The sequence below is a fragment of the Oxyura jamaicensis genome, chromosome 12 (genome assembly GCF_011077185.1).
Source record: "Oxyura jamaicensis isolate SHBP4307 breed ruddy duck chromosome 12, BPBGC_Ojam_1.0, whole genome shotgun sequence".
In the NCBI taxonomy this organism is placed as follows: domain Eukaryota; kingdom Metazoa; phylum Chordata; class Aves; order Anseriformes; family Anatidae; genus Oxyura; species Oxyura jamaicensis.
Genome location: NC_048904.1, coordinates 20792695 through 20818928, shown reverse-complemented (window position 1 = coordinate 20818928; position 26234 = coordinate 20792695). Strand labels below are relative to the sequence as shown.

At 46.2% G+C, this 26234-nt stretch overlaps 1 protein-coding gene across 4 annotated transcripts in view; it reads right to left on the bottom strand.

Moving 5' to 3' along the window:
* The window catches only part of GRM7 (glutamate metabotropic receptor 7), a 259133-nt gene that overhangs the window by 101809 nt on the left and 131090 nt on the right, over positions 1-26234 (bottom strand). For all 4 annotated transcript variants that reach the window (XM_035338059.1, XM_035338060.1, XM_035338062.1 and 1 more), the window contains exons 4-5: positions 17457-17598; positions 16509-16663 (exon numbers count right to left, since the gene is read on the bottom strand). In XM_035338059.1, the coding sequence (XP_035193950.1) occupies positions 16509-16663; positions 17457-17598 (297 nt within the window). The remainder of the gene's footprint in view (positions 1-16508; positions 16664-17456; positions 17599-26234) is intronic.

Genomic DNA, 26234 nt, shown 5'->3' with positions numbered 1-26234 from the left:
TTCAGCTGCATACTCCACTTCTTATTCAAATGACTCCTGCTGCTGGAATGAATAATTCTTTTTATGAAGTGCAATGTGCAGAGTCACAGAAGCCCTCTCTTGCTAGTGAGGATCTGTATCTGCTGTAAAGACTATCATCAGATTCAGGCCAAACCTAACAGCTTTAAGAATACATCCAAAAGCAGAATGCTTCCCAGTAATTCACCGGATCTTGCTGCCCATTTATTGGAAATGAGCTATTTGTCTTGCAAGGACCTTCTCCTGGAAGTACTCTTTTCCTCACACCTGAAGATGAGTTAAAATGTCCTTTTTAAAAATATATATATCACAAGGCAATGAGTTAATAGCCACCTTCTCCTCTCACCTTCATACCCAGTCTTCTTGAAATTATCTGCTGCTTTCTGCTGCTGGAAGCTAGATCAGCTTTTACATTGATCTCTGGCAGCAGCAGAACTCCAGCAGAGTGAAACAGGGGCTCAGCCAGGGCACAGAGCAAAGCAGGGGCAAGCCTGGCCACGGGAGAGAAAATAGATCCCATTCTCCTAGTACCAATAGTTACCCCTAAAGTCTAAGCTGTTGTTTCAATTTTTCATTGGCAATTAGGTGCCTAACTAAACTCCCTTGTCTGCACCGATCGGTTCTTCCCAGCTCTTTGCTGGGTTCCTCCTTCCCACCCTTTTCCCCAAACACAAGAAGCCGCTCCACATACAGCCTGTTTCGTTTTAATAATGCAGAGCGGTGAAATCAGAGAGATACAGAAGGTCTAAATGCAGAACATGCCAGAGTGCTTTTCTCCCCTGTGATAGCAGCAGCAGACAAAATGCACAGCGTATATCCTTAAAAGCATTTAAACTCAAGCCGCCTGCTTGCATAATTTAAAATATGGATAAAAATACATGCATCCCTCCGCATTGTGATGCAGCAGCCAGAGTAACCCTTAAACACAACCAGCAGGTTAAAACCAACGACAAGACATGGAAGTCAGCCCACGCACGGCGAGCACGGGGCCTGCTCGGGGGGAGCAGGCCTGGCAGCGATGCTGCACAAGGGCCATTTTCCACCGTCCTGGGGCACCTTCCCAGCGAGCAAAACGGGATCACAAACACAGCCCGTCCTCTCCTGCCCGTGGTGAGGCACGAGCGGTGCCGGCGGGGCTAAGGAGCCCCCGCTGCTGCCAGCATGGCCGGGCCTCCGCTCAGGCGAGGCCTTGTCCCAGCGCTTCCCGGCTGTCAGCCGTTGCTCACCTGCAGTTCCTGCCACCCGCAGGGGCTGCTCTCGGTATTTACGTGTGTGTAGCTGGTGTCATCATTTCCACAGGCACCGTCACCCCACATGCAAACATATCCGTGTGTCCTCAAACACGCGTGCACACAGAGCTGTACTCACACACAAACCAGACACTGAGGGCTGCTTTGTTTTGTTTTTTAAACAAGCTGTTGACATGGTAACACTGGTTGGGTGAAAGTAACAGCATTCCTTCAGATTGCTGTTTAATGTGATGCATTTTTCCCACAGAAACACTATTTACACAGCATACGTGGCAGCGTGTGCAAGTGCGAGCAGCCCCAGCGGCGCTCCCCCGTGCAGAGCAGCCAAGAGATGGAGAACAACTGGCTGTACATAGCCACCAAGTCTTGTTTTAAACTACTATATACACTAGCAGTCTTATTTTCAAGTTCCCCTTGAGATAATAACCCCTCCCCAAATATTCCTTGACATCTCCACTATATACTCTCCTCCCCCCCCTCTTTTTTTTTTTTGGGGAAAAGACTTCAGAAAGAAACAAAGATTTGCTTCCTTTATTTTTGAAAGCTGACTTCCTAATTGTAGGAAGGTTTTAATGCTGCCATGCAGCTAGAGCACACCGAGATGGGAGACAGCAGCGTAACAACTATTCCCTCCCTGCCCGGCCCCTCAGCTGATACTGCTAACACACAGTTCCAGCCCTCGCTCCAGCTGTGCGCATTAGTCATGTCAAACTACAAGGTGCCATCAAAACCAAGTGCTCAGCCTGACACGTACAAAGACAAACAAAAATAATTCAGGTTTCTGCAGCCCGGGGATGTGGTGCGATCACACAGCCCGGCCTCGCCACCCTCGAGACCACGCAGGCCCACACAGAAACAACTGCATCGCCCCCAGTCACTGGTAATTGAGACACCGAACATATTTCAGGGAAAACAGAAAGACTTTCCACTTTGATTTAAATATTCCAGGAGCAGAACATCCTCTAGGCACCCACTCCTCATCCTTTGATCACCTCTGCTGCTTTTCCCTCTCCTCTCCCTTTCACGGGGCCACACCACCCCTAGGTCCAGCAGCCAGGTTTGGGCTCCGGCTACACACGGAGTGGCAAAGGCAAGTGCCCTCCACCAGGGCTTGGCCGTGGTCTCCTCATTTTACTAATAATAAACCGACAGGTTGCACTCGGAGACCCCAGCCTTGTCTCTAAGGAGCCCCACGCAGACTTTCTGTGAAGACTCACATCCGACAATACCTCCTCTGGCTGACACAGGGTCACCAAAGGCCCTCGTCCCTCAGCAATGTGCCAACGAGAGCAGAGCTGCTGGACACGGGCACAGCCCGCGGCCAGGGGGGTCCTTGCCGAGCACACAGGGTGCAGGACCTGTCCCAGCAGAAATGCCTTTGCAGAGATAAATAAGGCAGCCTGAACATAAGGAAACTTTTAAATGGCTCTCGAGTTGCAAGATAATTTGTATTCCCCTCTCTTCATACCAACACATTAACCAAATACATTATTTCCATAATGAGGAGATGAACATCTGTGTGGCTTCCCAAAATTTCAAGTGGCAATACTTGAGACAAGTATTCTCTCCTTGGGGATTGACACATCAGCGTTTGTAGATCAGTGCCAAAGCTAAAAACATCATTTGAATTCCAAGGAGATTTGAGTTCAGGTGTGATTTAGTTTTTATTTTATTTTTATTTTTAAAAGCACACCGATTTAATTCTACAAATTGAAGTTGCAGTATTAGACTCTGCACTTGGCCCTGTGCAAGTAAGCTGCCTAATTCGAACTTCATGAGGGTACAAGAAAGAACATAAATACCTGAAATACAGCACTCTTCACCCAGCTAACACTACGGCACAGCTCCCTCCCTGGGACACCCTGCCCCACATCCCTGTCTGCGTAGCAGAGCTGCCAGGATCCCCTCCAAGCCGGGTGCCATCTGCTCTAGTGACAAATCCACCCCATCAGCCAGGCACGGGCACATGCTCCCAACCAACCTGGCTTCATTTCTTCCTATTTTTAACCAAGTAAATCCAGTAAACCGAGTTTAACCAAGTAAAACCAGTAAATCCCCAGGGAAAAGAAAAACAAGCAAACAAACAAAACAAAAAAAAACAAACCCTCAGCTTTGTGAAGAGTCTATTTCACTACTTACTTTAAGAATTGATTGCAGCTGGAGGATTGCAGAAGCCACTCTGAGCGCCAGCATCCCTTTTGAGCACTCGTTGCTGTCCCTGCACGGAAGGAGCCACGGGCTCTCAATCCTTCTGCTCCCAGCAGCCGCCCCACCGCCACCTCTGGGCCTTTGGTCCCTTTACACTGATGTCTGTGCACTACTACTGATACCAACGTGACAAAAAAAATAAAATTTCAGCATCTTTTCACTATACACCAGTGATTTTCCTCACAGCACTGGGCTGTAACTATCCCAGACCCATGAGCCCTACAAGCCAAGAGCTGAACCCGTGGAGAAAATATTGAAGAGTAGGCACCACAGGTGGGTATTATCAGTCTAACAGCAAAACTCTGACTCTAATTAGGTTTAATCATTATTCACAAGCAATTATACCATTCTCTTTCCAGTAGTAATAATCAATTTGAGGCCACTCACTTGCTTCATACTTCATTCTTACAAACTCTAATGCAATTAGTTTGGGGCGGGTGAGAAGTATCAGCACCATGTGCAATGAGCTGCTGATGAAGTACAAGCGGAGCTTCGAGCAGTATGGGAGTCAATGATCACTTCGGAGACAGAGCCTGTGCTTTACCTTCCCAGGCCTCTTTCTTTCTCTCCCCTGACTTTATTAGTGCTTTGAAAGCAGCCAGAAAGAGGGTGACAGCCCAAAGCAGCAGCTCTCCATCCCTTGGTGAGCGGGTCTTTCCCACCACCATGTCATCACCTTTCAGATGCGCAGCAGCAGTCCCAGAGGCAAACAGGAGCGTGGTGCTTGCAGTACAGCTGTGTTAATGTAAGGAAGTGGGTTAATTTCCAAATGAGCCACATCATGTAATTGAAAAAAATGACTGAGCTACACTTTCAGTGCAGTATGACCTTAAAGTGCACAGAGGAATATCTGTACTTGCAAACACACAGTTCTCCCTCCTATGGTTATATTTCAGCTGTGAAACAGAATGTCTGTATTTATCTTTCCTTACCAGAAGATCAAGACCTGTCCCTACCAGGAGGAGATCATTGATGTACTGACTCCAGTTTTGTTCTTCTAAAAGCTAGAAGATGTAATCATAGTGAGAATTTTTTTTCTAAATAATATTCCATTTCTTTGAGATATTGGAGTGCTATCACACAGCCAACAAAATGAAAACAGTCCCAAAGCCGATCTGCAAACCCCGCATGAGTGAAGTGAGCACTTCAGCGTTCATTGGATTGTCTTTAGGGAAATTATGTGTATTATTTCCTAAACTATTACTTTCAAAAGCCTATACTCATTCAAGCTCTGCCAATGCAAACCAAAAGGAAAAAAAAGAACAACCAACCAAACAAAAAGAAACCACCTTTCTGAACCTCTGTCCACTTCCCAAAATCGGCACTTTTATTTTTCTGTCTGAGCCCACCCCTCCTGGCAGAGCTCAGCCTGCTCCTCAGCCTGCTCCCAGCAGCCGGGGTTTGTGCGCAGAGCTGCAGCCGCAGAGGAGCTGCAGCCCCCGGAGATCTTCCCCAGGACGCTCCAGATCCCCACAGCAAGAACCAGGACGGCAGCAAATATCTGCTCATGCAGGAAAGGACAGATGCTAATAAACATGTAATACATACAGTGGATATATTTTTAATATATAATCTAAGCAGATTTATTTGTCACTTGCAAACATGAATGCCATATTTGCATTTTACTCTAATAAAAGGCTCAAACTTTTTTATTTTTGCTTTGCTTGAGAGGTTGTGAAGTAATATTTCTTTTCAGGCTTGCTAATAAAGAGCAACAATAATTGAGTCATAGAACATGGCAGAGACTAATTTTAAGTGGCCTACAGAGAGAATCTCTTTGGGCTGTAGCTAGAGTCAGAAATGGCAGAGGAAAAAAATTTCTTGTGAGAATTTAGGAACTTTTGCTTCCAATATCTTTCAAAGAGAGGAAAAACTGAACCCAAAGAGGAAAAGAAATATTAAAAGGTTTATACTTATTACCATTTGTAAAGGGTAATGGAAGAGCTGATAACAAAAGACAAAGAAATGTTAAATATGAATCTAAACTTAGCAGAATGGAAATAATGTGTTACCGTAAATATATGGGCTCCAGGTTACCCTGGGAGAGGCTGTAATATACGAGTGAACTACCCATGAGAATTCAACAGACACGTGCAGTTTGCTAAGGGAGCAGACGCGAGGGGTGCTGAACACACGCTTGCCCTCGTACCTGCCAGGCAGCAAAAGGGCACGAGCAGCACAGATGGAGTGAAACGGGGCCCAAGGAACACCAAAACAAGCCTGCTGGATGCATGGCAGGGGATGTTCAGTGCACCCCAGCTCCCCCAGGCACCCCTCGCCTGGTGCCAGGCAGGGCGGCTGCAGTGGCGACCCCGCTGCGGGAGCTCTCCCCCTGCTCCTTCCCCTCCCTGCACAGACGCTCCTCCACCGGGCTGCGCTGCTGTTTGCTTAGCAGATGGCAGAGGGATTTGTTTCTTTCATTTTAGTTTCTAATATATAAATGTTATTTTAATTTCTTGTTGCAAAAAATATCCCTTGTAGAAAAGACTGATGACTGAACCTTTTATTTCTCCCGTCACCTTATGGCACAAGCAGATTGTATTTGTATTCTGCGTTGCGCTGCCCCCAGTTTCTGTGTCTGAAGTTTCCTAAATTAAAACACTGCAGTAATTCTGAGGGAAAATAAACAGCCACCCGGGTCCATGGGCCTAATCCCAAAGTCCTCACTTGGAGCTATTTCTTGAGCCCAAATTCATCACACGTGGGACCAAACATGAAGAGAAGCAACTGGTCCTCCTGATCAAACAAGTGGAGCTCCTCATTGCCTGCTCTGCAGCACCGATGGGCAGCGCACCAGGCGCTGCACTGGAAATGCTACATCCCATATTAAACTCCCTCCCACTCCACCAAGGCAGTGCATCAGGGATGAAAAATGCTCTGTTCCATTAAGAACAGCCTGCAGTTCCCAGCCCTCCTGCAGAATTTTGAAAAGTAGATACTTGGGAACATTCGTGGCTATTTTTACCTAAAACAGTAACAGCTTATTTCAGAAAGCTCTCGCTATTCTTTCTTTACTTGAAAATATGTTAAATATAATGGCAAAATGAATACTCTAACATACTTCCTGTGAAGTAGAAACAAGCGTTAGCCTTTCCTGCTCCTCAGTTGCAGCAATGAGACCCGTGCTCCTCGCGCAGTGCTGTGGCACATCCCCGTTCCCTGCGCTGGCTTCACTGAGTCACAGAGGCACACACAGCAGAGCGCTGTGCTTGGCACGGTGTTGGTGCTGGTACTGCTCAAAGGGAGTGGGAGAAGGTGGTAAAATCTGTTCTTGACTTGGGTTTCTATGCCTAAAGAGAATGACAGAGTAAAACATTACTCTTTAGACTTCCCTGTGAGCCAGCTCTGCTTCAGCAGCCCAGGAGGAGCTCGCTCGCCTCGGGTCTGGTGAGATCCCCGAGCTCTGCCACCCCCCTGTGTGCCGCTGCAGAAAGGTGCTCCTGAAAATTCAGATCAGCCAGAGGTGCTTCAGTGTTTCTGAAGTGCTTTCAACTGGCTCAGCCAGGCCATGTTGGGATTCTTCCTCCCTGCAAATCAAGCGCCAATAAAAAAGGTCTAATTGAGCATCGCTCATTGCCAGACCCAGACAACTTCACAGCATACAAAAGGAGACCTCTTCCCGCGGTGACTGACAGGGAGCGATGCCTACTGAATCCTCGCCTAGCTTTCAGATCATGAGATTTGTTTTTAGATCATGAGAAAAGCCTTTTGCACACCTTCAGGATTGCTCTTTACCTCTTGGCATTACCTATCAGCCTTCCCCAGGGACAAAGACAGAGAGGAACTTCTGGCTACTAAGTCGTTCTAGATGTGTTGTAGATCCTGGAAATCCTGCCAGTTTTACTAACAGGCAGAAAATGAATTCCTATCAAACAAATGAGTCTTGACACTCTGCAAAGAAGTAGGGGCTGACAGCAATAGGAAACACTAGGATTTCCTAATGATACCCTGGGGGGCCGGAGGGGCAGGAAGCAGGCGTTTGCCACCTTTGTGTGCTGGCTGTGTGCTACCCCCGTGCTGCTGAACGCCCCTCACAAGGACGGAGAGCTGGGTTGCCAGCCCAAGCTGCCCTCGGCTCTGCTTCCTTGCTGCTGCTGGAGCAGCTGTGCAGAGGATGAAGCCTTCTCTTCCCTGGGAGACCTCCCTAACGGCGAATCCCCCTGAATGCCTGCCGTGCAGAGCAGCCCCTCCAAGGGACGCGAAGGGGTCCCTGGTAGAGCACATGCAGGTCAGGGGCTAGCACACGATGACAACAAGCTTCCTGAAAACAAAACTCTTCCTTTCTGGGTGGAAATGCTCTGCCCAGATGCGTCCAACAGGCAGCTTCAGTGTCAGGTCAGCGAGAGGAAAACTGGTCTTTAGGAGATGCACTTCAGGTTACTTCAAAATGAAGACCACTGACTACGTCTGAACGGTGATCACAGCTAAGTGGTTTTACCCCACCAGTTATGTCTTCTCTCAGTGTCAGCCGCCCTGGTGTGTGCACGCACATCTCTCAGCACAACCACCCACACAATCTCCAGTGTCCTGAAAGAACAGTTAAACATGAACATCAAAGGGAAAATGCCAACACAAGCCCTGGGAAGAATGCAGAAAACACAGAAATAGAGGCAGAGGCGCTCACGTCCACAGGATGAGTAACAGCGGGTGCGGACGGGCCCTGATTATCAGCAACCCAGGCCTGCTGTAGGCTAGGCAAGCAGCTGGGTTCATTTCAAGGGGCCAAAGAGAAGGGCCCCAAATCTTCATTGCACGGCAGTTCTTTACAGCCCAGTTAGACCCTTACCATGGAGCAGCAACACCCTTTGAAAGGGCGCTGCACCAAACCTTGCTGATGCGGTTGTGAGCTGGGTCCTGCACCAAGCAGTGGCTGGGCCCAACTTCAAACTGCCTCCGAAAACCAAAATGAGCCTCAACCACTGAACAGCACCCAACAGCCAGACTTCAGCAAAATATCACATTAAGATGGTGTAGAAGTTTACATTTTGATTGCAACAGAACATGTTTTTTTCAAACACATTCCCTTACGGGAGCATGGGTTTGGGGGGCCATGGGGCTCTTCCCTCGAGACTGCAGCAGCACAAAGATTGCTGCTGAGGCCGCATTTCTCAGGGACTAGCACTTAGAGAGAACCTGAAACAAAAGAAAGAGAGAGAAAAAAAAAATGGAAAAAAAAAACCAACAAACACATTAATTTGAAACTTTATAGAAACAGTTTCTTTTCTATATCTGCATATTAACAAAAAATGCTGCCCTTAAGCTACTGTCTCTTTGAACCTGACAAACTTCTCCCCAAGGCCTTCATTTCAACCCGTCAAAGTTAAGCACTGCGTTGCTGCTGCTCCTGCACAGCGAATGCACGATTCCTGCCTCCAGGCCGGGAGCAGGCCCTGCCGGGCTGACCCGCAGCAGCACCTCACCTCCCCATCCCCGGAGCCTGCCCATCGCCCTCCGCCGGGATGTAAGCCGAGGCTGAACTGCATCCCTCCTTTCATCGCAAAGCTTCAAAGTGGCAGACCACGGAGGGGCGTACAAGAAACGCGCGGCGTGACGCCCGGCGTACCGAGCACCCTGGCTGAAGGGTGTCACTGGAGCCGCGCTCAGCCCAGCCCGTGGTGTTAGGGTTAAGAAACAATTTTTGATAATGAGATGGGAGATTCATAGCCAAATATTATCATGTATATAATAAAGGAAAACATAAATAAATGATAGAAGGATGGAGGAGTGACAAGACGGACCTTGAGAGATAGAACAGGAACAACATAAGCCTTGTTAGGAAGATAAGATGGATAAGGTGGGTTAGGACTGAAGCCAAGAACTAATTAAAGTCAAGAACTGAAAAGGAGCATGCGCCAAGGAGAAGAGGTGAAAAGTTTAACCCTGAGGATGACTCCTTACTTCATCTGGAAGACCCCCAGGACGACCACCAGAGAGCACCACGCATGTGCAAATGGGAGGAGAGATAAATAGCATACGAAGCGAGGCTGATGTTGTAAATATTAATAAATACTAATGAATATGTAACTTTTAGGATATTAATAGCGATCGGGATGTAACGGGACTTGAAGCCAGATTTGGGCGCCTGCCCCTGGTTTCCAGCGCTGAATAAAGCACCTTCATATAATCACGTTGTGGTTATGTGTCTGCTACGCTAACAGTGGCACACGCCTGCCCAGCCGGCTGTGCTGGCACGCCGCACCCCGTGGGTCAGGCAAGGAGCCTCAGCACTCAGCTGGGAGGAATCAAAGCCGATCTTACCTCCCCGAGTGCCTTTCCCAACAGGCGCGAATCGATATGCGATAAACTCTTCATGGCTGCATGTGGCTTGGACTCCCAGGTAACCACGGTGCTAATTTAAATTCAATTAATGGCTTCATCAGCGCTGGGAAAGATGCACTCTCAACAAGTTTGCGGAACAAATGACTTTAAACACGGTGTGATTGATATAGAAGAACAAAAGGTAAATTCTTCCTTCAGCTGCACTTGGCCAGCTAAGAGGTTTTCTAGGAGGGTTATAAGTGCCACTTGAAAGTATCTTTGTGATAAAGTGTACTGGGTGAAGGAAGAAACCTACCTTAACTGATAACACATCTCTGTATTTACTTAATTAATACGAACACACAGCACCCTCAGCATTTTAATTCCAAAGCTGGTAAATGCAATTTGCTCACAGGTAAAAAATGCAAATAAACAAATGTGGCCAAAGCAGAGTCACTTTTCCAAACGACTGACGCGAAGCAGCCCTGCGGTCCAACTCCTGCTTGCTGCCGCTTGTCCTTACGCCACCCCAAAGCCCCGGACACGCAGGGGAGCAGCCTTGCAGCCCCCTCCCCGGTGCCAGCAGGGCAGGGCAGGGCAGCGCGGCAGTGTCCTGCTGCTCCCCCAGCCCGAAGGCACCAAGGGAGAACCAGTCCCTGAGGCTGGGGCCCTTCCTGCGGTACAGAAAGTAGAACAGACCAGGGGAGGAAAACACAGGGGAGGAAATGGGAAGAGTAAATTAGGGAGAGACGGTGCATGCTACTCCTCTTATGACTTGTCCCTTACGATTTGTGTCCCCGTTTCCTCCTGGCTTTTCCAGCCCATAGGCTCTGCCCTGAGGAGGCTGCAGAAATCCCCCGCGCAGGCAGCCCCGCATGGATGGAGCAAAACCCCAGGGCCAGGGCCCGCCACCCCTCTCACCCTCCTGAGAGCTCCACCCCAGGGCACAGAGAAAAACCTTGGGAACGGAGTGCTGTAAAAGGCTCTGTAGCAGGCAGGGAAAAAAAAAATCAAAACCTGATTATTTTACAAACACTGTTATGAGAAGTAAAACGACAGTTTTCTGCTCTGTTCAGAGAGGAGATGAGTAAACACTGCACAAAGCAAGCACGTCTCTCCCACACAAGCATACGGGGGTAAAGGCAGCTGCAGCTAGGTAAAGAATATCAGGCCCATATTTATTAACGCTGGATAAAACTCAATACTGTCTGTAACACAGGAAAATGAACCTTGAGCTCTTTTATTTTGCTAGGCTGGGGATGTGAAGGTAAAATATTTGAAAGCCACTAAGCAGTGAGAGATGCTTTCATTCTATGTTTCCCCCCCAGGTATAATCCTGACCAAAAAAAAAAAAAAAAAAAAAAGCAAACCAGCTCTTGCTGGAAATAAAAACAAAACCATTAAAACCATGGTTCCCTATCTATTCAGAAGACAGGCAACTGAAACACTCAAGGACACTTGTGTTGATTTACAGCATTTGCAATACTTCTATTTTTTTAAGTAGCTATGCACTTTCTCATGCTGAATTTGAGCCATCCATTAACCTCTTAGATGAGCGCTTCATGAGATTGCAAACCTTCACCACATCCACAGCTTGCTGGAATTGAATCTTTTGCCTTAAATCTAGTGGAATCTCATTGTTAAGTTTGATCAAATTCTGACCTGAAACCATAAAGGACATTTTTTCAGTGCGGGCAAATAATTTTGCAAGACTTCCAAAATAATTAACATTATATACGTATATACGGCCACAGAAATACCTTCCAAATGTTGAACCAAGATCCCAAATGTTCATGTTCTACTTGTTCTGCCTGCTCTCCGCTGCCATACTCCTCAGGAGCTCTAATGAGCCAGTTTTAATCTTGATGGGTATTAAAGATGGATGGAAGCAAATTCAGAATCTGAAATGTGGATATTGCTTTGACTTGAAGAAAAGATGAGAAAGAAAAAAAAAAAAGGAGAGGAGGAAAGACCATCACTCTGCACTCCAAGACCATCTTTATTAGTTGAGTCCTAGGACTTAAATAGCTGTCTGTAGAAGCATTCTCTAAAAGCTTTCCATATTTAATTCAGCAAATACTGCACAAATCTGCTCCAGAAGGATGAAGCTGTTCCTTCCCTCGTGGCACAGATACTTTCTTATCACTGCCAGAAGGAACTACTTTTGCTCCAGGGACAGAATTTAGGAACTCCTGACTTTGAAGCTGCCTGCTAGGGAGAACTTTAATTGATCTCTGGACCAGCAGTATCATCAGCTTTAATCAGAGGGTCATCCAGATATCTCCCACATATGTATGTGGCGTAATAAAGGCAGCTACCCCAGGCAGCTACAAAGTATAATTAGATTTTGGTACAGCGGTGATAACAAGAAGAGGAAATGCTCTGAAGTTTATTAAATTTGCTGAGAAATGAAGTAAAGTGGCAGCAGAATACCGAAAGGTCACTTTGTGATTAAAAACGATTTGCGTAGAAGTTCATTTACATCTACAAAGAAATAGGGTTGCAGTTCCCCACTTGGGGAACTCCACTGATGATGTGTGATCTGCGGGAACGCAGGGAGCATTTCCATTGCTTGCTCCTTGCTGGTCTGAATGGTCAAAAATGCTTCTGGGACTCTGAGTGAAAAATGGGACAAATGAACTACTTTCTCTTAGACCACCACTGCCTAGAGAAAAGAAAACCACTACGATGATTTGCTGTTCTGAAGGCCAGAAGCTCAGCTGAACTGTGAGAACAAAACACCTGTTTCTTGAAATCTCGTCCTTTCTTCTCATTTTCCACTGTGCTTCCACTTTCCCTATAGCACCTGAAATTTTGGGGGATTGTTATACCTGCCTCAACATCTCCCATTTTCACCATTATCCTGCCTGCATCGTTGCTTCAAAATAGCCAGCTTTTGGTGCCCAAACTCTTCCTGTAGCTCACGGTTTCTCCTCTTTGTGGTATTGCGCCCTTCCTGAGGTTAGCAGGGCACCCTCTCTGTCCTTCAGCGCCAGCTGACGGAGGAATCTCCCCCACGTGCAAAGCTTACACTTCCTTCAGCTGAATGAAAACAAGGGTTTCTGAGGAACAAAGCAGCAGTAGGTAAAACTGCACCAAATGCATTTGGAAGATGTCCTGCAGATATTTTTTTGCTGTTGCGCTGTTGTTTTAGTGAACATCAGATGCATGCAGAACCACAGATGTTCATCATTTCTGCATCACTGTAAAATGAACATAATAATAATAACACATCCCATCCAAATTTTAATTAGAAAAAAACATTTTTGTCTTTTAGGCTATTTTTTCTCACATTCCAACGCTAATATTTGCTCCGTGCTTACATCACACCTTTCCACAGAAATGTTACAAGGCGATACTCTAGAAAAAGACTGTTTGAAGCAAGAAGGATGACTGTGAACGCTCAGAAACACAAGCATGGCTACTTGCAGTACTGCGATGCAACACGCTGTGCTTACTCCTCTGAGCATACGCTGAGTTTCTGGATTGGGCTGATGTTTTCATAACATGTGAGCATGAGGGCACACCATTAAACCTTTTTTTAGGGGAGGAGTTCAAATTAACAATAACCAAAATATAATGTTCACCTGCACTAGTTGTTCCAAACCCACGTACACTCTGCTTTTTAACCTGACTGCCTTGGACAGCCTTTCAACCTGGTTTATACTTGGTTGAAGCTGGCTGGGGAGCTTGTTTCAAACACAAGATTCCACCAAGTGATTACTATTTAAGTTTTCACTTCCTCTGGCTCACTGTCTACTGCAATTATGCAAATAAGATGCAACTTTATCCTTTCAGCATAATTACATCACACACAATTGGGCTATATTAAGACTGACTTAAGAGGAATGAATTCAGTTCATGTAATGATTGCCTAAATCACCCCATGGGACTATGGCAAAGAAAATTTTGTCCCACGAGTGACATCAAGCATCAAGACAAATAACGGTGTGTCTGGAGCCTGACGCTACAAGACAGTGTGTGTGTCAAACTGCGGAGCTGGATGCTTCTGGGGTGCACCCACTGTTATGGGAAGCAGGACTTTCAAATGGCACACGTGTAGGCAGGTGGAAATGCGCCAACATACCTGCGTTTCATGGCTGCGATTTGCATCAAAGAGTCATGGCTGGAGAAGTGCTACTCAAAAAATGTCTTTTTTTTCTGCAAAATGATCGTTTCAGTTTATGACTTATGTGTCCAGTAACTTTACAGATGTCAAAAATCTGATAATCCAAAGTGTACCATGTACACTTCAACATGCGGGCACATTAATTTGCAATGCAGTTTAGCTTTCCTGCCCTATTAGCCTTACATTTTTTCTATGAGGCATAAGAAGAGGCTATGAAGAAGAGCATCACCTATTTAATATTAAGTTTTGGTGTTCTCTAGAAGGAAAGCTGCAGTGCTTCCCTTTGTTTGTTAGGCATCTGTTTCTAACATATTACAAATCCTATTTAACACAATGATAAAAAGGAAGAAGCAAAAGGATAACTCTCTTGAGGAGTAAAATAAGGACAGCCCCTTTATTCATCCTTACTATAGAAGCTCTCACCAGCCCCAGCAGGAACGAGGCTGGTACTTGAGTGGTGCCTTGCCCTGGAGCCGGTGAGCCGCAGGGGCTGGCGGCAGCACTGCTGAGCACCACTATGGAAAAAGGAGCCTGCTAGGCTGGGGTACTGCTCAAGATATCTTCCTTTAGGGCAAATTGAGTTCCATTCTGCTAATTTAGTTTGTTTCCATCAATTTATAGGGGAAATCAAAGCTTCTTATTTCATTTATTTTATGTATTCATTCAAAGAAATCCATTACTACATTTTAGGAAGCAGATGTTCAGTGCTGGATGATAAAAGAATAACATTAAAATGTCTGTTTCCAGTTCTCTTGGATTCATAGCCAAATGGAATTACTACAACAACAGAAAGAAAAGCAAAACAACACACAGCAGTGTAAATGCATGAAAGACAGACAATCCATATGGGTAACAGCCTCACTGAGCAAAGAAATGCTAATACCTCTGGGTTACTTGCTTCCTATAAGTAACAGATTCCAATGGATGCTTCTCACTGGATGAAGCAGAAATGGAATTGGTTTGAAAGGAGAGACGGTGAGTTCTGGAAAACTGCTTCACCAGAGAGCAACACTTAAATGGCACAGGTTTGAGGATTATTGAGGAGAAGGACAGTATGAGAATTACGGCGCAGGAGGGTGGGACTTCACTCTGCGCTCTTAACCAGCCTTTTCCTCTTCCTCCTTACAGGACTAAGCAGATGGCAAATACAGATGGTAATTAGGGATGGATGAACGGGATTGAAAAAGGTAAGTAAAAGCCTGAGCCTTTATGAGTGGTCACAGAGCATTCAGGAAACATTTGCTATTGACATTGGAGCTGCTATTCTAGGACACTTGGCTCTGCCTCTCCTTTAATGCCAAGCACAGTACCTATTTTTGGCTGAGTGTTTCTCCCTTTCAGGCAAATAACTTGCAACTTATGGACCTCAAAATATGTAACTGCTCGTACGGTATGAGCTCTTGAAGAATGAATGCAATTATATATATAGGCAAAATAAAATCAACGCCTCACACACCCTAGTAACCGTGCAGTCTGTGTGACTACAAGTGCAGAATGCAACAAGCCAACTTCTAGGCCATAGCCTAATATAATCCGTGAATAAGCTATCTGCAGGCTCGAGGAACACGTGTTTTGCGGATGCATTAACTGTGCTGATATTTGTAGCTGTTACCTACCTGACTTTCTGAACATGAAGCCTGCCACTTTGTTATTGCCACTTGTTTCCAAAAGCCAACCCCATTATGTCCAATGAGCTTAATGTATAATGTAGGAGCAAAATATTTTAAAATAATAATAAGAAAAAAATTGGAAAGTTTTTATTTCTGTGTACTGTTGGTAGACTTTTAGTTTCTCTGTCAGAAACCCTCAGGGATGAATACAAACAATATGAAAAGATTATTAAAATATCCTGTTTTTCAGAAACAGAACACTTCATTGTCTATCAACTTTACGTATTTATGGAGAAGTAACATGTGCAAATGCCTCCAGGGTTTAAAAATTTAATATTATACATCTGAGAAGAATAACTAATGAGGTGGTATAGTAGACACAGTAAAAATGAATGCAAATATTTGGTTTCCCTCTGAGTGAAGACACCAGAACCCATTTTAATGCATGCAACACATTCAAGGACTCTTTGGAGACCCTGCCTGGCACAACAGAGGAGTTAGTTCTCTTTGCTCAGTGTCCCTCCTATAAAGAACTTTTCATGTTAAAGAGAACACGGACTCTAATCAGCATGTTTGGTTTGCCCAGAGGATGTCACGTAGGTAGCTGAGCATCCCTACAAAGGGGCTGGTATATAGCATATAAGAATCAGACAATAGACTGAATTTTTACTTCTTCAGTAGAAATCTTACCCAGTGCTTCAGAGGTGATATGTAATTGCAATAGATTTTCTCTTCCTACATACATACATGATACGTTAAGATCATTTTGGTTTACATCTTTTTTGGTGATATAGTTAACTGCTGGTAGCTTTTTGGTTGCGGAAATAGCAAATAATTTTTGGACGAGGAACACAGACATTCAGGAAAATTTCAGGGGATAAAGACTGATTCGATGTGCTTTATGCTCGTTCGATACTACCATGTCCATGCTTATTTATTCACAAGAAAAAATATGGACAATCAATTTTGTACCGTAAGATTTTCAAAGAAGGGTGAGAAGCTGTGAGAGAAAGTCAATCAGAAGAGAGGGCTCACCCTCGATGGTCGCTCGCTTGGGCAGGATGGTGATGGCTCCCTCAGCAACGTCCTCCTGCTGCAGCAGGGGGCTCACTTTGGAGCCCCACGTGTCCGAGCCCACCCACAAGAAGTGCCCAACTTGATCTGCCCTTTTGGCGGCTGCGAGGATCTGCCTGGGGAAAAGAACATTTTGTTCACAAGTTAATTTAATTTAAACATGATTGCTCGGTAAAAATAGTGTGTGGCAATTGCAGAATGAACAGAAATAACATATTCCTGTAACCAACAGAGCTCAGCAAATTCACAACACATCGTGTCACAATCCATGCAGTGCTGATTAAACCTTTATTTTAATTCACCCTATATCCTAAGAATGAAATCACAATTTTACTACAACTTAAAAGTTTTGCCATTGATTTCACTGAAACTTCATCCCAAATTCTTTCTGTCTCTTCATATAACTGAGCCTCTCAGCACCTGACATTGTCATCAAAATTTCAAGCTAATTTAAAATTCTCAAGTGAGAAATCAGAGTCACGTTTTTAAAATATTCTTTATATTATTTTAAGAGCAAGTGGTACCAGAATTGTGTGGTTTAACCTTAAGCATCCAAGCCATTTTGTCACTAATAACCATCATTTGCCAGAAAACACACTGTGAATTAATAATACATAGGAGAATGTGCTTGGAGAGAAGGGCATCCTGTATTTGAGAGGTAAGGTCAGGTTTGCCATCAAATGCTTGCATAATCCTACGACAAGAAAAGCTTTCAGACCTTCATTCTTTAAGATCATGCCACATGAGCCAGGGCAGCAGCGGTCATGACTCTGGCGTGGCCCTAAGAAGTGTCCTCACCACATCCCCACACGGCTCTTACCAACAGACACTCCCCCTTCATTATTTGTATTCTTGCTTTCTCTTTTCTGCACATCTATCAAATGAGTTAGTTCCCTCGGTCATCCTTACTTTATGTCCTCATCGTTGGCAAAAATAACGATGGCCCTGGCATTGGGAGTTTCTAGAAGCTGCTTGATAATCTTATCGAAGTCGATGGTCTTGTCCTTGCGATCCTGGGGGATTTTCAGGGACTGAGCAATGCAGAGCCCACCTGTCGGACAAAGAAGAGAAGGGCTCAGTCAACAGAGAACACGGGAAAGACTGTGGTGACACATGTAGACTGGAAGGGGAGCCTGGAAGGAAGAAAAACTCCCTGACTGCTGCCTTCATGTAGAATTTGATCTTCTCATCAGGTATCCTGAGGTATTCTTACAACTTGGTGTTGTTTGGGTGGGACACAGACCTGTTCCTTAGGAAATGCACAGCTGAGCAGGGTCATGGGTTGAGCAGGGCTGTGAAAATAACGACACAGAGTAATAAACCAGTAAATGAGACAGAAAGGGGAAAAACAGCAACAAAACCCCAACAAACACGAACAAACGTAAAACAATCAAAAACCACCACCACCACCACCACAGGCTCAAAGGCAAGTGGTGTTTACAAGGTATTAGACAAACTCTTGGTGCTGAGCAGGGACTCAGATTTTGCCAGTTAAAGGATAACAAGTGAAAATGCCTCCACTGAAACAGCTTATTTGAAATAGGAATGACAAATTAGTTGAAATACTGGCCAAAGGAAAGATTGGTTGTGAAAATCCTTTCTTTTTGAAATGTCCATCATCAAATGGGATGGAGCTGTGCAAGCAACTGGGATCTCAAACTACATGTCTGGGAACTGGACTTCTCATAGATGCACAGATAGTATTGAAAAAAACAGCAACAGCACGATAATAGTGATAACCACATCCATACCAAGGTAACAGCTTTAACACATTTCACAAATTACGGTTATTTAGCATGGCTGGAGAAAAATCAAAATTAACATAGATAAAAAAAATCCTAACTCCGGTGGCATTCTCCTTGTCACTGTAAGCAGATAATCACACTTCTGCCTTATTGCTTTGTTTCTCGGAATAAACTCTTTCATCTTTACTGGCATCCCAGACAACAACCTCCTCAGTGCACTGCACAGCGTGTTAATTAATAAAGCATTGGAGGTACATAGTAGGAATCGTAAGTGGGGATGAATTAATTAAAAGGCAGTGGGACAAAGAAGATATTTACTGATACACTCTAAAATCCAGGTTTAAAAGAACAGCTGAATGAAGAAATAGAGAAGGCATTCTGTAGGACAGGATTTCTAGAGCAGAAAGCTCTTCCACCATCAGCACACCCTGTCTGCATACATTCTGCCCAAAAATACCCCAACTGTCCCGTACCAGGGCAAAGCTGACAGATAAAAGCACCGAGAGGAAAAGCACTGAGCATTTGCAAATATGGGGTTTTAGAGTGGCAAAATGCGGCTCTGCTGTATCACATCTCATCTGCGATCTCTGAGTGCTTTAGGAAGAAGGTCAGGCTCATTTTTCTTATTTCAGAAGTGGAGAAGCTGAGACACAGAGGCTGACTGCAGTCAAGCCAGGTCTCTCGGTACTTGGTGATCCAAAAACCCTGGGGAAAAAAGGATTGCTTTCAGTGGGAAGAAAATAAATTGTAAAAAAGAAAAGGTTGAGAAAAGATAAAACAGAAAATAACCTTTAAGTTTGTCACTGACTCGCACAAGGTTTGTTTCTGTTCTACAGTTATCGCAGCTGAAATTTATCATAACCTGATTTTTTCTGGAAAAGAAAATAATGCTAGTTTTTAAACAGAAACTTCATTTGAAAAGGAGGAGAGAAACTCTAATTGCTAGTAAGCTCCAAAAGCCTAAACACTTTTGAAATGCTCTTTCCTGTTATTTTCCCTAGTCAAAATCAGATGAGATCAGCCCAGCCTCAGGAGCAGTTACCCCCCTTTCCCAGATTGCCCCGTTCGGCACGGATTATGCCTTGGTTGAAGGCTGACCCCCGGCAGCTCTGCCTTTGAGCCTGAGACTCCTGCTCCAGCAGCGGGGCCGCAGCAGTGCCCGGGTGCAGGCACCCGCGGGCAGCAGGAGGGAGGCAGGGAGCAGTCGGCGTGTCTGTGTGCCGGGCTCTGCCCTTTTCCTTCGCCCAGGGAAAGGTCTCTCCCTTCTGGCATCACGCCTAAGGAGAATTGAAAATTATCAGCTGCTGAGGGAAAGGACCCTCCCAGGCTCTCCATCGCATCGAGCCGAGGTACTTCCAACCTCCCCCAAGAGACTCCCAGTTCTCTTCTTAAATAAGGACTTAGGAACTTTGGAGAATTAGTTGAGAGAAATAAATAAATAATAAAAAAAGGATTTGTCAGATGGAAATGAATGCATTCCTGCCACGGCCTCCTTTCCAGAGGGTCCTGCTTTGACACACAGAGCAGGAGAGGATTTAGTTTGTAGTGACGAGACCAAAGGGCTTAGGCATGCTGGATGCCACTGTTATTTAGACACCTCTAAAGGTACCGTGGAGATCCTTGGCAATCCCTCATAGCTCTCCGTTGCTTTCATTCAGAAAAGGTGAGCTCTTACAGGGGGATCAGAGGCACAGCTCCAAAGAACAGACACCCACAGGCAGGCACATGGAGCAACGCTCCCCAACTTCGGATCCCGAAGTCCAGTGCCAGTAAGTAAGAGCTTTTGAAAACAGGAGACAGGAAGGCTTGCTGTTCCCTCTCCCCAGACACGGGGCTGCACACACACGAGGTGTGTGGGTACTGGGGGGGAGAGCCGCCAGCAGCAGTGGGGGCTGCGGCCAGGAGCCCGCAGCCGCGGTACGTCGGCAGTAAGAGCCTGCCCTCATTGCAGAACCGCTGTATCCAAGGGGCAAGGGAAAAAGGAACAGAATCTAGACCATGTGATTATAAACACTGCGGTTATAAACTATAAAAAATAAAAATAAAAAAAAAAAGAAGAAAGAAAGAGTATCTAATATTAAGTAATTGCCACCTACATGATTTAGATGCTTGAAAAAAGGACTGAAATAGTTGGCAGGCCTGCTAGCTCAGCAACCCATCCTGAGAGTAATTACACCTCTTGTGTGGGTCACGCAAGCTCTACTGCCTGGATGGAGAAGCCAAAAATCTCATTATAGTTGATAATGATTACAGCTGAACTGAGCATCTTTGGACAGGGACAGCTGCGGCCAGGCTCAAGAGTGAGGAAAAAAGCCCTCCAATGCAGCACCCAACTTGAAAGCATGGGATTTCCATGTGGTTTCCAAGTACAGGGGATCCAGGATGGAGAAAGGACGCTGGAATTTCGGAAGGATGATTTCAGGTCCTTTTTGCATCACAGAGGTTTTTTCACTGCCTTGGGCAAGTCAGCTCCTAGTTCCTCTGCCATGCACCGGTGCAGGCAGGTAACAGAGATCCCTTTTTAGCACGGCAGCGTGGTGAGCAGTACAAAGCACAGCCCGGGCAAATGGAAAAGGCAGAGAGTAGGATGCAAGAGGATCAAGACCCAAATGATACGATTCAGACATGTTGATGGATATTTGGATTTTCAATTGCTAGTGCCTCTCCCAGGAAAGCGGCATTATTACAAACTAACGTGTGCTCCCAGTCGCTGCACGGGTCAGGATGCGTTACTGTCTTTCCTTGCTTTGCCCAGGCCTAACTGGGCAGCTCCCAAGCACAAGCACCTGCTGCAGGAGCGGGTGAGCCGCCAGCCACCAGCTCTGCTCCGCTCCCGTCCCATCTGTTTGCAGCTGGGCTTATGAGCTCGTTCGAGAGCGCTTCGACCTTTGCGGAGGATCTCACGGCAGGCAGAGGCTCGTGCCATTTTTCTTCCCTTTGCAGTAATAGCTGCCCAAGGAATTTAGGGTATATTGTCCAAATGACACATACAGAGTAAGGTTAACTGTCACATTCCCGTCTTGCATTCTTCTTACAACAGGAAACACGTGTGCACAATTATTTAAGTCATCAAGTTAATTCACAGTGCTCCTGAAGTAAAAACCTCCAAGGGGATTAATTACGCAGTAAAAATCTGAAAGTTGCAAATTAAGGATTTTGTCATAGGATTTCCGCAGTAAAACATTACCCTGATGGACTGGAGAGCCATGAATGCTCCAACCAGCTACACACTGCTCTGGCTACTGCTGGTACCCTGCGGCTCCAGGAGCTACACCAGCACCGCACCCCGCGGCCGGCACGAGGAGCCCCGTGGCTGCACGGTGCCGCAGGGAATGTCCGGCGGGTGACGAGAGCAGGTAACCGGCACTCTGCTACCAGAGGGAAGGCCACCGTGAAGACAAGGGACACTGGAAATGAGTAAAAGGGATTTGAACTACAAATTCGTGAGAGCGTTCAGCAGCTGTGCACGCGGAGGTGCAGGGCAGGCAGCTGGCGCCCGCTGTCCCGTCATGCTGGGAGGGAGAAAGGCAGCGCTCTCGGCTCCATCGTGGTCCCTTGCCAAGCAAGGCAAGGCGAGGGGCTGGTGCCTGCTGTACACTCCATGGCTGCAACAGCCAGACACAATGCTTGTGCAAAACGAACTTTAGAAGAGTGTTCCTGAACACTCTTGCACTTGGGAAAGTTGCATAAATGGACAGTCAATTCCACTGCTGAGACTGTAGTCATTGCTAGGAGGGATATCGTGGTTTGGGTATTTGGATAGAGTACGGACAAGTCAGTTGAAGGGGTGAGCAGTGATTATTCTGTCAGTGCCCTTTCTATTTATGTAGTTATTTATTTATCAGAAAGCCTGCAGTGATCTTGGGAAAAGCAGCATAACCTAATCAGAGGAGAAACAAATCTTTACTCCAGAAATTTTTGAGTTCCTGAAATTGGTGGATTTGAGGTTCTTGTAACCAAATTCTTACATTTCTTCTGTAATGTGGGAAGTCAGAATGCTTCTGTTGGGAAGATGGGAGTGGTAGAGCAAAAGGGAGAAATGTTGAACTCCTTGAGATGGAGTTTTAGGAATTCACAGCAATAAGCAAAACGTGGTCACAGCAACAACTGAGGCAGTCAGTTCTCTACCACTCTACTCCCGAAACAATGTCTTTTCTCTCCTAGGCTATGTATAGAACTCTAACATTGGCATCTCTGTCATCTTTTCCTGCTGCCAGCATATGTTTTCCTAATAACATCAAATCCGGGAACGGAATACCAGGAGCAGACCCAGGAGGTCTGGCCTTTCCAGATGCGCCTTTGTCCAACAAGTAAGCCACGAAAACGCGCAATAATCCATGAAAAGGACGAGAAAACAAGGCCAACCATTTCCTCAAACAATGACTTGAAATTATTTGGTTTCCTAGCTCCTAGTTTTCCCCGTGGTTTGTGCCACTTTGGCAAAGTGACCCAGTTGTTTTGGATTGTTCCAGGCATTAAAATTCCCCACGCTATGAGGCACTGGCAGCACGCTTCGAAAACACAGGAAGGCTAACATTTCCACTGAAATTAACAGCCGGGTCTCTGTGGGAGGGACGGGCCCCTCCAACAGGCAGATGATGGCTCCAGCGCTACCGGGAGGAAATAAAAGCAACTGCACAAGCATCTCCCAAGAGCAGTGCTAGTAAATGGAGACCTTACTCGGAGACTTGTTGCATGATTTTTCCCCCCAGATCTTTTCCCAGTGGAAGACCCTCCTGAACTTCATGAATTCACTAACAAGACTTGCACAGTTTCTGTCTGAAAAAATGACATTTCTAGGCAATCTGTGGGCAAAGGGAACATTCTTCAGTTTCATGTTGGTCCTCATAATGGCCACCACTTTCCTTCTGGAGGAGCTTTAATTAACTAAGTGATGCTGGGTACAGGGGCAATTTATCTAAAGATGTTGCTCAGGATGTTGGCAATTAAGGATATACAAATACCTGCCAGACTGAAAAGGAACATTTATGGATCAAACTTTTTTTCCCCTCTCTTCAGTTTGTCTCATTAAAATTAAGAGCAATTCATTTTTCCTGAAACAACAACAACAAAAACCTTGATTTAATCTAAAAGGGAAGGAGTCATCATTAGGGCCTTAAAATAGGAAGCAGATGATGAGTTACATTCACAGAACCGAGGATCCGAGGTTCCTCTTGCTACCTCCCAACTGAGGCACTCACCCTGAGGCCTGCCTGTCCTCGGCCTCCTTCTCCAGGGAGGCTGCGCCGATGGCTTGCCCTCCCCTCCCTACCCACGACCCCCTCGGGGACCTGCACCACCCTCAGCCAAGGCAGACGATCCCGACATTCAGCCATAAAGGACAGTGCCCCAAGGAGACCGAGGAAGACTCACACAGAAACAAATCGCTGCGGGATGCGAGGGACGTGAGCTCTCCTCCTGGGCACTGCACCCCCAGCTACGGAGCTCGGCGGGATGCGGCGCGGTACTGCCCTCATCCTCCTCCCAGCTCCTGCCCACCAGAGCTGCAGGATCAGCTGAGTCTCACTTCACAGAAACGGTTTGGGAGCACGAAATCCTACTTCCCTCCCAGATTAGTATTCACCTCCATTTTTCTGTCTTTTTTTGCAGGCAGTTGCTATTCAGTTAGGACCAGAAGCAAAGTGCTAAAGCTGAGTGCTGGTGACCAGAAGTTTGGGTCCCGTGAATAAAGCAGGATGGTTGGACAACAAAGATAAATCGAAAATGACCTGTTGTGCAACAGGTTGGGTGATATGAGATCTGCTTTTTGGTTTCCTGCTCTTACTTATCATGGCTAAGTAGAATGGCTTAGAGGAGAGATTCACTTTGTTCAGCTGCAGCCCGAACAATGAACTAGGAGCATTCTTTGCCAGCCTTCTTCTTCTTCCCCTTTCATACAGAGCACACGTGAGATTCTTCTTCACAAGTATCCTCAAAAAATGCTTTGCCATGAAAACATGTATTGAGGCATTCAAGGAAGTTGATTTTGAACTCTGACATAAGACGTTGTGTGAGTACAAAAAAAGCAGAGCAAAGAATAAAAAGATCAAGTAACAAAAACAAGGTAATGGCTGCAAAAGATAAAAAGGAGAAGTTTCTCCTCACACTTTCCCAGTCCTCAGCTTCTCAAATTGTACAGTGTTTTCACAGCACAGAAGCACCAAGGGAGTGTGTGCAGGGAGGGCCAGGGGCAGGCACCGAGCCTGGCCCACCGGGCTCTGGAAGCAGCAGGCACCAACCCCCACCCCTCACCCCCCGTCGTGCTGCCGGCTCAGCCCACCTCGAGAAGTCCCTGCTATAAAATCATTGTTAAACAACCATCCTCTCAAGGCTCAGTATCAAAGTACTTTCTAAACGCCTATTTTACCTCCTTCCATTTGCATTTTGCTTATTGATATTTATATTTGTGTATATAGTTGTCGCCACCAGCACTAGGAGGGAGGACCGCATCCTTTCATGCGACAGAAAGGAGAAATTTGGGCTGGTGGCGTGCACCCCTCTGCCCTCGGTACCCTGCAGAGCAGGCTTTTTCCTAGGGTTCCCTTCTTGCTCTGCAAAACTAATGGAGAACTCGAAACTCCAGCGGAGAAATTGTGGCCCCAGCCCTGTGATGTATCCTGTGACATTACATAACCGCTGTGCTCTCCCTGCTGTGATAAAAGGCCTGGTGCTGCAGAGGGTGATGCCCATCCGTTTGGTGCAGAGCGAGTCCCGGCAGCTCCAGCACTGTGAAATGCCATCGTATGACTTATTTCACGGGAATCCCACTCAGACGTCACGGACAGGGGGCAGAGGTTGGGCCGTATCACTTAATGCTCCAGTTCCCAGGCTCGAGGACAGGCGGGCGAGCTGAGCCATCTGCGTGGCAGCGGCGCGAAGCATACAGGGGCTTGGAAGAAGAGTCTTAAAAATATCATAGCTGCCTTCATTCGCCCGCTGACAGGTTATATGCTGTGCCTCTGAAAGGCAAAACCTCAGGAGGATTCTCTGTGCAAGTTCAAGCAGTCATGCATTAAATTGTTCAGGGCATTAAACACCTAACTCTGGTATTTAAGGGTAATGGATGTATCTAGTAATCAAAGTGTTGCTTCAGTATCCATGGATACCCATGATTATGTGGTATTTTGATTCTGGTACAACACTAAGTACATTATTCTGCTTCCCTGAAATTCTCCAAGAGCTATTTTTCTTATCACCCCTTAATTGGATTATCAGGTAGCAAAAGAGACAATTTAACACTTTTTCAGATGATTTCTCTACAGAGGTTCTCTTTTTGGGGGACTCACTCTCCGCAATGCTGAAAACATGGCTTCAGAAAGTTACGTTTGCTGGTTCTAATTACTAAAAGGAACTCACCTCAACTGATTAGCACGAGCCTTTGAAATCAGCCGCTGCTGCGAGGGGCCTGCTGGACGCCTCCTGGAGGGGGAGAGGCACGCACAGCAGGGGGCTCGCACGGGTTCCTGCGGGAAGCATGCAGCCGATCGCTTTCGCAGGCCTTTCCCTGTGGATTCATCACGCTCCCGGGCCTGCTCCCAGGGCAGTCACAAGGTCTGACACTTGCTGGGTTTCACCAAAGCCATGCGGAGCCTGCCACCACCGCTCCTGCGCCGCAGCTCACACGCTGCTCCTGAACACCGGGAGGTACGGACGGCCAATTGGACAGGCAGGAAACGGTCCGTTTAATTACAGCTTACACCCTTTAAATCGAAACAACCAAAAGCGGGTCTGACCCCCCAAAAAACACCTGCCAGGGCACCCTCACGGTCCATGTGGTGGCCCTGTGAAGCCCAGCACCGAGAGCCCTGCGAAACCAGGCCCACGGGCAGGAGAGCCCGTGTGTCCCCAGGAGAGGAATTAACTGTGGAAGGAGGAAGACACATACAGAAGGCATATTGTATTTTTTCCTTTTTTTATTCTTTTTTTTTTTTTTTTTTTTTTT